Source organism: Musca domestica, unplaced genomic scaffold, assembly GCF_030504385.1.
Source record: "Musca domestica strain aabys unplaced genomic scaffold, Musca_domestica.polishedcontigs.V.1.1 56, whole genome shotgun sequence".
NCBI classification, from domain to species: domain Eukaryota; kingdom Metazoa; phylum Arthropoda; class Insecta; order Diptera; family Muscidae; genus Musca; species Musca domestica.
The window spans coordinates 2083922-2098812 of record NW_026712356.1 but is presented as its reverse complement, the minus strand read 5'-3'; the positions used below and the strand labels follow the sequence as shown (position 1 = coordinate 2098812).

General features: G+C 36.0%; 1 protein-coding gene across 2 annotated transcripts in view; it reads right to left on the bottom strand.

Annotated features, from left to right (window-relative positions):
- The window catches only part of LOC101900855 (arf-GAP with coiled-coil, ANK repeat and PH domain-containing protein 2), a 31553-nt gene extending 18628 nt beyond the window's left edge, over positions 1-12925 (bottom strand). For both annotated transcript variants that reach the window (XM_005185557.4, XM_005185558.4), the window contains exons 1-2: positions 12248-12925; positions 8-124 (exon numbers count right to left, since the gene is read on the bottom strand). In XM_005185557.4, coding sequence (XP_005185614.1) covers positions 8-124; positions 12248-12300 — 170 coding nt within the window. In that variant the 5' untranslated portion in view covers positions 12301-12925. The remainder of the gene's footprint in view (positions 1-7; positions 125-12247) is intronic.
- Positions 12926-14891: the final 1966 nt, after the last annotated feature.

The following is a 14891-nucleotide window of genomic DNA, read 5'->3' as shown; positions in this document are numbered from 1 at the left end:
TACTTACCTTTGATTTTTTACATATTCTTTACCAGAATCTACAGCTATATTACAAAGTTTGATTATTTTTTCTAATCGTTGTTCCAAATGTTCAATATCGGCTTCTTCCTTAGATATAAATTGCCTAAAAGAAAAGAAAAAAATATTGTTATTTGAATATATTTCGGTATATATTGTAGAAATACAAGTTTAAAATATCTATAGATTTGGTAATTGATATACATAGAGTCTCAACGAATTGTTTGACTATAGTTTGCTTTATCCTTCGATGAGTAGAGTTAAGAATTATTTCGCATTTTATAAAAGTTATGATTAATTTTGAGGATTTGTATCATATCATATCTGGTAGATATAATGTTTTCTAAGAATAAAGGCGAGAACTGTTAAAGAAAACCGACTTAAAGTGATTCAGATCAAGACACGTAAATCTTCAATAATCGCCTACAGGGTGGGATAAAAACTCCTACAAAATCAAACGCCATAACATTTACATTTTTTTTTTAATTTTATTGAATGAAAGCTAAAAATGTCAAACGGTCAATAAAACCGTCACACGCTGCCCGAATGCGGTATTTTGATCGAAGCGCTTGCTTGAGGTGATCGACACTTTGGTATTTTTTAGTGCCAACCTTGCTTTCCAAAATACTCCAGACACAATAGTCCAACGGATTGGTATCCGGAGATTTTGGTGGCCATTGTGCGTTGGAAATGAAGTGAAGAACCTCATTTTGCAACCAATCTTGGGTGGCGCGTGCTGAGTACGATGGTGCTGAGTCCTTTTGGAATGTTCAAGATCTGCGGCCAAAATGTTTGCCTGTACTCTCCAAAATATTTTCGCGATAATAATTGGCATTTATTTTGATACCACGGTCGATTAATACGAACGGAGAGCGAACATCGGCTGTTATGGCGGCCCACACAATCACCATGGCCGACGTTTGAGTTCTTGTGGCCAACCGAAGGGGCACATTTTCAGCTGACTTCTTTGGCAAGTAAACAAGATCATTTTGTTTGTTTACAAACTGCTGGACAACGAATGTTTTCTCAACGGAGAAACACAAACTCGGCAGCTCACCACTTTCGGCCAAGCGAAGCAACTCTTTAGCTGTTTTGAGTTTATTTTCTTTCTGATGCGGTGTAAGATCTTGCACTTTTTGGAATTTCAATGGCCTTACCCCGAGCTCATTTTCAATATTTGCCGAATGGTATGTTCAGCTCACGAGACATTTTTCGGTCATGCGGCGGGCGACGCGGGTCGCTTCCTTATTTTTCGAACAATTTCAGCTGATGTTGCTGTTCTTCCGTCCACTTCTTTGACGTCGGGCTACCCTACCAGTATCACGGTAACGAGCGATGGTACGAGACACAAAAGAATCATTCACATTTAAATGCTGGACAGCTCTAACGATAGCCACACGTGGTTCTCCAGCCAAATTTAAAGAAATCACACTATCACGCTTGAATTCCGTCACGAACAACTTTGTTTCTGGAAAATTCTCACCAAAATGTTTTTGTACGCTTGTAAACAGTAAAATGAGCTGTCAATGGAATAATTTTAACAGCTGTCGGACGAGTGGCTTAAAAATGACAGCAGTCTGAAGTTGGTTTCAGTTTTTTCAAGGAAGTGGACGACAACAACATCAGCAGAAATGGTTCGAAAAGTAAAGAAACAACTTGATCGAAACCCGCGTCGCTGAGGCCGAAAAATGGCTCGTGAGCTGAACATATCGCAATATTCCATTTGTTAAATATTGAAAAATGAGCTCGGGGTAAAGCCATTGAAATTCCAAAAAGTGCAAGAACTTACACTGAGTCGATCAAGCTATGTATGTGCGTCCGTCTGTCCATGTTAATTTGTAATCACTCTACAGGTCGCAATTATGACCCGATCTTCACGAAGTTTAGAATGGAGGTGGGGCTAGTGCCAGAATAGAAGCCTATTGCTTTTGGAGATGATCGCATAATATATACAGGTAGCAATTATAGCCCAATCGAAGCGGAAGTAAGCATGGGCAGTTTGATGGTCATCGGGTAATATTTAGTGGGTGAAATAGACCATAACATTTATGTTAAATAAAAGTCAAATTTTCCATTAAAACGCGAATATTTTTATTATCGACGAAATCACAAATAGACGAACAGGTCAATCCTGACCGTTACGTAGATACCGATAGCAAATATATCGGATATATATAGCGAAATATATACAATGTATATATACAAAGGAAGGGGATGTTAGCTAGAATGCTTATATCTCAAGAATGGCTGGACCGATTTGACAAATTTTGTCAATTCCGAATGCCCTCTTGGCATAAAAGTATAAAATCTAAAAAAATCACATAAAAAGATGCCAATAATGATGTTAATATAACTTTTGTAGTATTTTGTGAAATCATATAGATGAGTCTAAATTTGAAGATACTTTTGCTTTTGGAGATGATCGCAAAATTTTTAGGGGTTTAAATTAACCAAAAAGAGAAAAAAATTCCTGATCATACGATTGAAGCTAATCGACACGCATGAGAAGAGGGTTAAGGACAGGGAAGAATTCTAGCATTTTGGATGAACATTGTATTATATTTAGCTGTAAAATGGACCACAACAACCAACAGCACGACGGAGTGCGTAAATATTGAGCAAATGTCCCTGGTCAAAATGCAAAGGGTAATATCACGGCAGTACTTCGTGATATAATTTCAAAAGGGAATTCTTCCAAAATGGATTTGGACATAAGAGGTCTTCTAACATATTGTAGTGTTGTAGGGTATCACATAGTCGGCCTTTGTTTACTTGTTTTTTTGATAATTTTATATGATTTCAAATAATGCAGAACTTATTCAAAAAGTGGTGTTTGTCCAGTACGGTCCTCACTTGTATCCAGTACAATAACCAAAATAATGTTACCAGTTCTTGTATCAAAACAAACGCACAGTAACTACCTCTCACTAAAGACATTAAAAATCTTTTTAAATTTATTTTGTCTGCTTTTCATTTTTTTAAAGGCCATAATACTACCGAAAGAGTTTCATAAAAGTAAACAACAAAGAATATTAAATTCATTTAGTCTACTTTTCACGCCCCCTTTTATTCCGCCGTTTATTCGTGTATTATTTACTTGCCATTGTCAATGCAAACTTTCATTCGATTTTAAGAGGTATCGTCGGTCGGTCGATTCGGATGGCTTTTTCCATTCTTGTCACTTCAAGTGTGTTTATGTGTCGTGTCTGCTTGCATGGCTGTGGTTAATAGTTAGTTTGTTATTTGTTTTTCTAAGCTTGTTATCGGCAAATAAGCAAATAATTATAGATTCAAATATATGCTGAGATATGTCATAATACAGCGCTGATGAAGATAGTAAATGTAAATGTTGTTGACTATGTTTTGTTATTAATATAATTCAGTTTGGGATTTTAACTGTATTTATTTCCAGGAAAATTATATAAATATTAAATCATCTTCAGTTGTTGAAATCGACGGATTGAGACAAAAGATTTTCTGCTAGAGGAATTTAATTGAATTTCTATTATTTCCTGAAGAAAATAACATAAAAGTGTAATGTTAAAAGCACCTGAGTACTCGATATGTTGTTGTTGTTATTTTTTGTCATTTTCTCATTACAAGACGCTATTTTCTCTTCTCTTTTGGTCGAAAATCCACTTTAAGAACACCCATCTGCTTGGTCGAACGCAGTTTCCCGAGGTTATTTGATTGAGAGTGTCCGTCTCGATCCGTAAAATGTTTCCAAAATAAAAATTAATATAGAATTACACTAAATTCATTTGAAACATTCTCAAAGAGCTAGTAATTTTATACCCTACACCACATAGTGGTAAGGATATTATGTCTTTGTGCATTTCTTTGTAACAGGGAGAAAGAAATGAGATATACCCATAGTTACTTCTGAGGATATTCGTAGAATCACTTTCTGAATCGATTTCTGCATGTCCGTCCGTCCATGTATTCTTGTGAATAAAATGCAGGTCCATTTATTATCCGATTGAGATGAAATTTTGCAAACAATATTTGTTTGGCCCAAGGACTAACCCCTATTGAAATTGGTGATAGTCGGTTCAGATTTGGATACAGCTCCCATATATATTTTCAACCGATTTCGAGTAATATGTGCGCCAAATGGCCCAAATGACCTGCACATCCCACCGAATTCGGCCTTGAAGCAAGTACATCAAATTTGGTGAAAATCGGTTCAGATATAGCTATAGCTCCCATATATATGTTTCATCCCATTTTGGGTTTAAAGTCCCTCAAATGCGTAATAGGCACTCCACAACAATGATATTTGGTACCAAATGTCATATACAACCCAGAAATACCTCTGCCAAAATTTTATCAAGATCGGTAGAGATTTGGATATAGCTCCCATATATATCTTCAGCCGATTTCGTGTTAATTGTGCGCCAAATGACCAATATCAGTCCAAATGAACTGCATTTTGGCACATCCGACCGTTCATCGGTTCAGATATAGCTATAGCTCCCATATATATTGTTGGGGCAACCCACATTAACAGTATGGCATCTCATGTTGCAACATCCTATACGGCAACGCTTATATAATAGGACGCCGTGCTACCGCCATTTCAGCTTGCTCAGTCTTGTTTTGTCTGTCACTCGAGTCTGACTCACTACATTGTAACTTCTTCATTCCTGTTGGTATTGCGGAGACCTTCACTACGTCAAATTTTGTCCTTTCCAGAAACATAAATGCACAACATGCAATCAAGTGGGTCATAAAAATAACTTTTGCAACATCGCTAAAACTGGTAAGAATTTCAAATCATCGTCTGAAAACAACCAGAACGAATTCAAGAAATACAGCAATTCAAGGAAATCATTCAAAACTAAGGCAGTTTTCAAAACACACAACATTAATTTCCGCGACTTAAGGAAATACACAACTGTCCTAATTAACAACAATCCTGTAAAACTTCAAATTGATACTGCATCAGACATATCAATTGTATCTATCAACACATGGAAAGCTATAGGTAAGCCTGAAGCCTACGAAACTTTTGACAACGCTAGCGACGCAAACGCAAACTCAATCAAGCTCCTAGCAGAATTTCAATGTGACGTCACAATCGACAAAACATCAAAAACATTAAAATGTTATATAACAGATATAGAAAAACTCAATATCATGGGAATCGATTGGATTCAAGCATTCAATCTATGGCAGAAACCAATAACCTCATGGTGTCATCAAATAAACTTCGTTGATGAAATAGCAGAATTGAAAACGAATTATCAATCAGTTTTTGATAACAGTACCCCAGGTCTGTGCAAAACAAAAGTCAACATACAATTATTGCCAAACACAAAAGAAATATTCGTTCCCAAACGACCAGTTCCTTTCGCAGCAAGAAAGGAAATTGAAACAGAACTCCTCAGATTAGAAAACGCAGGAATAATCACACCAAATCCCAATGCACCAGAAGGTAAGTCTACAGCAGAATCCTTCATCGGAAGAAAAATGAGAACGGTCTTCGACGTTCTAAGGAAGCAACAATCGCCTGAGTATAACGTCAATCACAAAATGGAACAGCAGTACAATACCAAACACGGTACCAAAAACAGAGAGTTTAGCAACGGAGAATTGGTCTATGCCAGAAACTTCAAAGGAAACAAAAGTTACTGGACAACAGGCGAAATAGTCGAGCGTAAAGGGAAAGTCATTTACAACACTCTAATCGACGTTGGGGACAGGAAAATTCTAGTACGAGCTCATACTGATCAACTTCGACATAGAGAATCGGTAGAGTCAAGCAGTCAAGATCGACAAAAACTACCATTGGACGTACTACTTGAAGAATTCGAAATCGCTTTGCCTAAACATCAAGAACATTTTGCAACTCAAACAGGTTCACCAAACTGGACACCTCAAAGAATAACAAGTCGCAGACAACCAGTCAAACCTATTTCAAGATCACCTTCTCATCTTAAGGAGGGAGATGTTGGGGCAACCCACATTAACAGTATGGCATCTCATGTTGCAACATCCTATACGGCAACGCTCATATAATAGGACGCCGTGCTACCGCCATTTCAGCTTGTGCAGTCTTGTTTTGTCTGTCACTCGAGTCTGACTCACTACATTGTAACTTCTTCATTCCTTTTAAATTAGTAGCTGTGAACGCTCATCATCCAATAAATCTTTACACCTTTAGTATTAACAAACATTGGCTTTTATTTCAAACCATAAAAGCACAACATATATGTTTCATCAGATTTCGTTTCTAAGTCCCTCATATTTGTAGAATGCATTCGACAAAAATGATATTTGGTACCAGATATCTTATAGAGCTCAGAAATACTTTTGCCAAATTTTATCGAGAACGACTAAGATTTCATCCGATCTCATGTTTTCTTGTGCAAATAATAGCTAATATCGGCCCAAATGGAGTGAATTTCGGGACGTACGATTCCATTTTGTGAAACTCGGCTCCTATATATATTCTTTTAATTCATGCACTCTATAGCAATGTTATTTGGTATAAAATATTAAAATGTCTTCGTAAAATTTAGTGAATATCGATTCAGAATTAGATATGCCTCCTTTATATTAGTTCCCTCTGAAAACAAACTACAACTGCTCAAAAGCCAAATCTTGATAGGTGGTATGATCTATTTCAAATAAATTCTTTTATTACGGAAGCTCTAAACAAAATGCTGATATTTTTCAGTCTTTTGTTGACCGCAATTGAGTTATCTGAAAAGATTCAGTGGCATAGACCATTGTCAGCTTTCTACTTTATTTAACTTTCTGAACAAATAGCGATTAATACAATATTATAGCTATTTCGAATCAAATTAAATCTTACAATGCTGAATTTGCCAAATTTCAACAAAACCCCATGGCAACTGCCTAATTTACATACATACATACATGTGAAGGTATTTGCTGTAGATACAACGATAAGAAGATGATAACATAAGTATTGCTAATTATATTGTGCTACTATAAATCGATGCAAAAAATTAGTAGAAAAGGAGGAGAAAAGCTGATCTAATTGTAAAGAGCGCTTCGAACAAAATTAATAAACACTTGTGAATGGTTATTATATTTATTTCGTTATATTGAATGATTACAAATATATAATCAATAAATAACAATACATAATTGTTGGAGGTAGTAAGCTCACCGCATAACAGAAATAAATAATAATAGATACTTTTTCGCAATCCATGGCTATATTAATCCAGTCGATGGGTGACTGATAAGTTTAATATTATTATGATTGATTTCTGCATACGTATTAAAATGTTTTGCAAGGTAACATTTGAATTGTTATACCTTAAGCCACACTGTGAAGAGGGTATTATAAGTTTGTATTGGCCAAGACTGGCCATCTACGCGCAGTACAAAAACCATTACATCTCAACAAACAGAGTCGACGGACATAATACCCATTACAATTATGAGGGGGCAATTTTAACAAGATCATTTGGAAGTACCTATTCAATAAGTGGTCATATGATGATATCATATGATCAGGCTTTCATATAGTCAGTTTAAAACATAATTCGGTTGAAAATTCCTACGCCATAATGGAGTTTATGTCCGCAATCGTTTTGGACATAATCTCCATTATTATGGGAATTATGTCCGCTACTTTCTGGTTCGAAAGCAACACAAGAAAATTGGTATTTTTGTACCGGAACTTTCTGAAAAAACCCTAAAGTCCCGAAAATATGAGGTACTAAGATCTGCCTGCTATATTATAGCTCTCAACCAATATGACATGATTGATCTTATCAAATGGCTTTGATAGGTCAAGGGCTACCAACACTGTTCTGTCACACGGCTTTTTCTGGTTCAATCCTCTACTAGTATGTGTGGAAATGGCGTGTAATGGTGTTGTGGACGGAATCCGTGCTGATGTTTGGCGACTGGATAGCTTCCTCTAATGCTGGAGAGGAGTAAAACCTCAAGAGTCTTAGCTAGTGGCGACAGAAGCGAAATCGGCCTATACCATTCGCCTTTACTTGCCTGGCTTCAATAGCAGGACCACCCGCCCCAGGCTTCGGGCACTATTTGGGTGGCTAGCGATAGGTTAAAAACTTTCATTAAGTACTCGACTCCCGGCGTATCCAGCTGTTTCAGCATTACCATTGAGATTCCGTCCGGGGACTATGTTGAAAATTTATCATTTATGGTAGCTAATGTGCGCTTAGATTTTCCATATTTTGTGTGGTGCAGTTCTTTTCGATTTTTATTGAGTAGTTACAATTTCTCCCTTTATAAATAAAGAAATATGACAGACAAACAGAATGGTGAGTCAGGTAGTCTAGCCTTCTTTACGCAATTTTTATAGGACGAATTTGTTTCGGATTGCTTCCCTGCCTCTAACTTCGTACTGAGAAACGTTTATATTTACAACCAGAGACGCTAAAATAAAATTTGTAAATTCCAAAATGAGTCATTCCATATAGCATAGCAGCTTGCCAAACCCAGTAGTATATTTACAAATTGTTTATCTTTTTTTAAATATCAGCATATTTCTTCATGAGCAATATTCTCAACAACACACTCCCTCTCATGGTCTTCAAGATGTTACGAGTACAACTGTCGCAAACTACTTGCCATTAATGAAAAAATTATGTAGTTGCAAAAAAATATATATGTTTTTGTATTTCAAACACATTACAAACAATTTCTCTACAACCAACGACCATCGATGACAATGATGATTAATCAGGAAAAACAGCAACAACAACAACATTCGATGAAATACAATTTCATTACGTTCACATTGGTTTGTTGTGTTCTAAGATGATAACATTATTCTTATGGGTTGCCGTCTGGCTGTAAACTTCTAAGGAAAGGGAGTTTTAGGAACTGTATATAATAAAGATATAAGTCCGCCCTGAGCCAGGTTTCCAGCTTTCCACATTAGAAGGGAACTACTTACTCAGACGACCTTAAAATCCAACTGATCAGAGGCCATTTCTAAATCTGATTCTAAGAGAAATTTCAACGATTAACAACGGAGGGAGCTATTATTGGATGCACAATAATAATTCGATGGATGTTGTGCACATCTGGACTATAATCGGTAGCCAAAACCTCATGGTCCACTAGACATCACTCACTTCCATGGTGAAATTTGACCCAAAATTTGTGGTAGGCTTAAACACAGGTCATATCAAAGCCTAGACTTCTAAATGTTTGTGGCGGGTGATATTGAATATTGCCGGCTTTGTCAAGATGAGGAGAAGATAGAAACTGTCATTGTCCAACTCTTTTTGGAGCCAGACAGAAGCATGACTTATCTTCACTCTCCGATACTGAGGCAACATTAATTCTTCTGTTAGCCAAAAGACTAAAATGTCTAAAGACAAAACGATAATCTCTTCATGGACATAATCTCTATTATAACATTATCTTTTTTATTTCTCTACTTCCTTTTCCCTTCTTTCCAACTAGGATGATCACAATGGACCAGCAGGTCTCCGAGTGAAGTAGTTGCTTTAGCGACTGCGCATCCTCTAACTATGACTATTTCAGAATTAAAACGTTTTAAAGGTCTTTGTTGTGTTTCATAGCCATTGCAACATTAGATAGGTAGACCAGAAGACCACTTTTCGTACGTTATGATATTATTATTTCCGAACTTAAGCATGTACCCGGGACCGCATTTGTATTACTTTGAGTTGAAAATTGTAAATCGATATAAGCAGCTTTCAGTTGCGGTTACCTTTTAATCCTTTTTTTTAATAAAATTTGACATTTTTTGTCCACTTATCATAGATTTCCAACATGAGTTTATTGATACCTTCTATTTGTGCCCAACTAGCAGGCATGTTGTATAGATTGGATGAAATGATGAATCTTATATATCGAATTAAAATTGGAGTCAATAATCTTTGTAAATTATATCTTTGAATCAAGTTCTTTATATCGTAAGAATATTTACAGAACTTCAACAGTCAAGGGAATATCTACCGTTCTTCGGACGGATAAACTTCTACTTCTAGCAATAATCATACAGGGTGAGATGAAAAAACTGCAACCAACGTCAGACTAATGTCATTTCTAAGCCACTCTTCCGACAGCTTTTAAACAATATTCCAGTGAGAGCTCATTATATTGTTTACAAGCGTACAAAAGCATTTTGGTGAGAATTTTCCAGAAAAAAAGTTGTTCGTGATGGAATTCAAGCGCGATAGTGTCTTTATATTTGCTGGAAAACCACAAGTGACTATCGTTAGAGCACTCCAGCATTTAGTGTGAATAAATCTTTTGTGTCTCCTACCATCGATCGCTACCGTGATACTGATAGCGTAGCCGAAAATGGCTCGTGATCTGAACATATCACAATTTTCCATTCGGCAAATATTGAAAAATGAGCTCGGGGTAAGCCATTGAAATTCCGAGAAGTGCAAGAACTTACACAGCTTTGCTTTGCCGAATGTGGTGAACTGCCGAATTTAGTTTTCTCCGATGAGAAAACATTTGTTGTCCAGCAGTTTGTAAACATACGAAATGATCGTGTTTACTTGCCAAAGAGGTCAGCTGAAAATGTGCATCTTCGGTTGGCCACCAGAACTCAAGCGTCGGCCATGGTGATGATGTGGGCCTCCATAAAAGCCGATGGTTGCTCTCCGCTCGTATTACTCGAACATGGCATCAGAATAAATGCTGAATATTATCGCGAAAATATTCTTGAGTTTGTATTAAAACCTTGGGGACGCCCACATTTTGGCCGCAGACTTTTGACATTCCAACAGGACTCAGCACTATCGCACTCACCACACGCCACCTATGAATGGTTACAAAATGAGGTTCCTCGCTTCATTTCCAGCGCACAATGGCCACCAAAATTCCCGGATACCAATCCGTTGGACTATTGTGTCTGGAGCATTTTGGAATGCAAGGTTGGCACTAAAAAATACCAAAGTGTCGATCAGCTCAAGAAAGCGCTTCGCCGGGTATGGGCGGAAATACCGCAGAGCAACATTCGGGCAGCATGTGACGGCTTCATTGGCCGTTTGAAGGCCATAATTCGTGCCAAAGGCGACCAATTCGAACAAATCTAAACTTATTCTAAAATTTAATGCTATTTTCGACCTTTTTTACTTTCATTCAATAAAATTTAAAAAAAATGTAAAAATTATGGCTTTTGATTTTGTTCAGTTTTTTTATCTCACCCTGTATAGGTGTTATACGGATTGAAGACCTATAAATGTGATAGACATAGGTAATTCGTTTTTAAGAGAAAGTGTGCCAACGTATTCTATCATCTGCTATGTAACTGTCTGCAAACCGATACGTTTGGAATCAATCAAAAATTATCTTACATAGATTTCTATGCGAATTGTTCTGAATTTAGGGTCAATAACACTATATATTATATTTATTTTATTGATATACTCCTCCAATTCCAGAATTGATATATTCTAAGTGGTTCATAATATTACTGCATCTTACATTGTTCCTCAGACTTTTTTAATAAACTTGGCAGCTCTGATAGCATATATATTCCTAACAACTATGCTATGCGAATTTAATGTGAATGGAGGGAAATTCTAACTCGATTTGTCAATGAAGAGAATGGAAAAAGTAGTATGTGTATGGATGTGGTGGCGGCAATTGGCTATTAAAGAACGTCGCTGTTCAACAATTTCAACTTTAAACATGTTAATTATAGCTAGTACAAACAACAGCATACACATTAAAACTCGTCATCGCTCCAGCGTCAATTCAATTTAAACAAAATAGAAATGAAAATGTACGATAAAAACTCAATATTGCATGATTCGTTGGATTCAAATGTATGTAGACGTTGTGGCTGTATAGATTTCACTGTGGTTACTGCTATTTTCGTTGCTTTTGCATTCTACTCAAACCACTTTACATAGGGGCGTAACTTAGAGTTTATCACAAATATCTGACTGAGCGTTCTATCATTCATCCACTGTCATTGAGTTTGCCAATCCCTATGACCGTCCAGCAGTCGGTCGGTTGGTCTGTCCGCATTTCAATACACGTACAACGCAAAACACAGTAAAAGTAAACCGCAATCTATCTAGAGATTCGTTTCGTATTATTTTTGCTTTTGTGTCATCCTCATATGTGTCTGGTGAACAAAAACAACAATACAATCAACCCTCTTCTGCAGCAACAAAATAGGTTGTTTATTTTTATGTTCAACAAACGTAGATCTGGGGTTTCTGATGTGTTTTCTAAGAAGTTGTAATTTTTTGGGCACGTTCGTTGTTTTGCTTACCTAAACTTTGGAGAATCCTTGAGACATTCCTCAAACTCTATGGTAGGTCTCATATTTAGCCACTTTTTGCCTTTGTGTGTACGTTTTGTTTTCTTATAACTTCACATGCAGACACATTCGCATAAAAAATTAATCACACAAACACACACGCCCTGGCGTAACAAATGAGTAAATCTCCACAAAAATGGTTTAACTCGTTTTATTATTGTTGCATCCGTGTATGCCAGTAATATGTGCATGAATGTGAGACACGTAGAGAGTGACACAGTGTATTCAACTGAACTACTTGGATTCCTTTAGAGCCTAGAGCCTTTATAACAACTGCTACAACAACAACAATATAATCACTGGTGCCAAACTTTCAGCTGTTGCGCTTCAAGATCCTGTTGTGTATTCCACTCTTGTGTCGTTGTGTATTTCGTTGTTTGACGAAGCGTATCCTCTTGTTTCACCGTTTTTCTTTGTATTAATCACACTCTTTCACTGCATTTCACGTTATTTTCTTGACTAAACGCGCATTTAATTTTGGATTTTGATTGCTATCTACTTTTTCTTAAGAATTTTATCCGTTTTGCAAGTTTTCGTTGTTTCCAGACTATATGTTTTTCACGATTTATTTCAATTATTTTGCTTGCAGAAGCAAAAACTGCCAACTTTCGAGCCGTAAGTAGTTGTAGTGTTGTAAGAGAGTAAATTACTCGAATACTCAGTAGTCAGAGATGATTTTAGTGGGTAAAGACATAGAACAGTTAGTGGGTAACGTAATGTATAACAATACCCATCAGCAATGACGATTACAAGAATTGAACTATCAGATGCTACATTATGCTAGGAACACAATTGGAGCGAACGACGAATTTTTTCGCGGCGTATGTTCGTCGTCAAAAATAAAACACATATGTGTATATGGAAGTGCACACAATCACGGCACCGGCGAAAATTTCGTCGGTCGCCGCGAACTCAATTAGCTTTATTTCTATTTCATACGCCGGCGACCGGCGAACAAAACAGTACAAGGTGGCCATACTTGTACGAATTGTATGTGTTTTAGTAAATAAAGTTACTTTTTAAATTAAAATTTGTTATGGTCACTCTACTATCTGTTACTCGTATAAAAAAACATAATTAATTTGTTTTGTTTTGCGCCTGAGTGAAGATGGATATCAGTGAATTTATAATAGAGAAGATGGACATAAGTGAAATTATAATAGAGAACGTAAAGAATTATGTGTTCTTGTATAATTCATTGTAGTCAACAAATGAGCAAAAAGTAAACAACTTCATCAGCTGTTTTATAATTTCGTCGGTATTGTGTTCCATACGACGAATTTTCGCGGCTCATTTTGTCGCCGCGTAGGGCGAAATTCGTCGTTCGCTCCAATTGTGTTCCTAGCATTATGCTAGGAACACAATTGGAGCGAACGACGAATTTCGCCCTACGCGGCGACAAAATGAGCTGCGAAAATTCGTCGTATGGAACACAATACCGACGAAATTATAAAACAGCTGATGAAGTTGTTTACTTTTTGCTCATTTGTTGACTACAATGAATTATACAAGAACACATAATTCTTTACGTTCTCTATTATAATTTCACTAATGTCCATCTTCTCTATTATAAATTCACTGATATCCATCTTCACTCAGGCGCAAGTACACAAATAAATAAACAAATTAATTATGTTTTTTTTTTTTATACGAGTAACAGATAGTAGAGTGACCATAACAAATTTTAAAGTAAAAAGTAACTTTATTTACTAAAACACATAAAATTCGTACAAGTATGGCCACCTTGTACTGTTTTGTTCGCCGGCGTATGAAATAGAAATAAAGCTAATTGAGTTCGCGGCGACCGACGAAATTTTCGCCGGTGCCGTGATTGTGTGCACTTCCATATACACATTAAATTTTGTTTGTTGATTTTAATGGGAATTTATACGAAAATTCATGAAATTCTTACTAATATGAATAGAAAAATTATTTCTTCCAAAGATATATTATATCATTAATTTTACAATTTTCGTTTATGTTTTCAACTTTTTGTGTAAATGTTGATATTTTTAACGTATTTTTGTATTTTTTCTATTTTGAATTCTGCTGGAGAGACACTTGACAAACATTTTTTTCTGCCGATACAAACATTTTGAAAATGTTGCTTTTTTTGTTTCCAGTTTTCTGTGGAATTTTCAACCCGTGGAAAAATGCGCACTTCACATGAGTGAGAAAACAAAATTTATGCTATGTTCTCATTACACTTTCAATCACGTTGTTCGCTCTCAGAATTAGGTACACGAATTAACCCGTTCATACGGCACGATTCGTAATTCATAGTAAAAAAATTACTTTTTTTCACAAATTTTGTTTGTTGATTTGAATGGCAATTTATACAAAAATACATGAAATTCTCACTAATATGAATAGAAGAAATTATTGTTTTTCTTCCAAAGAATAATTGTATCATTAATTTTACAATTTTCATTCATGTTTTCAAGTTTTTGTGTAAATATTGACATTTTGAACATATTTTTGTATTTTTTTAATTTTAAATTCTGCTGGAGAGACACTTGTCAAAAATTTTTTTCTGCCGATACAAACATTTTGAAAATATTGCTCTTTTGTTTGCAGTTTTCTGTGGAAATTTCAA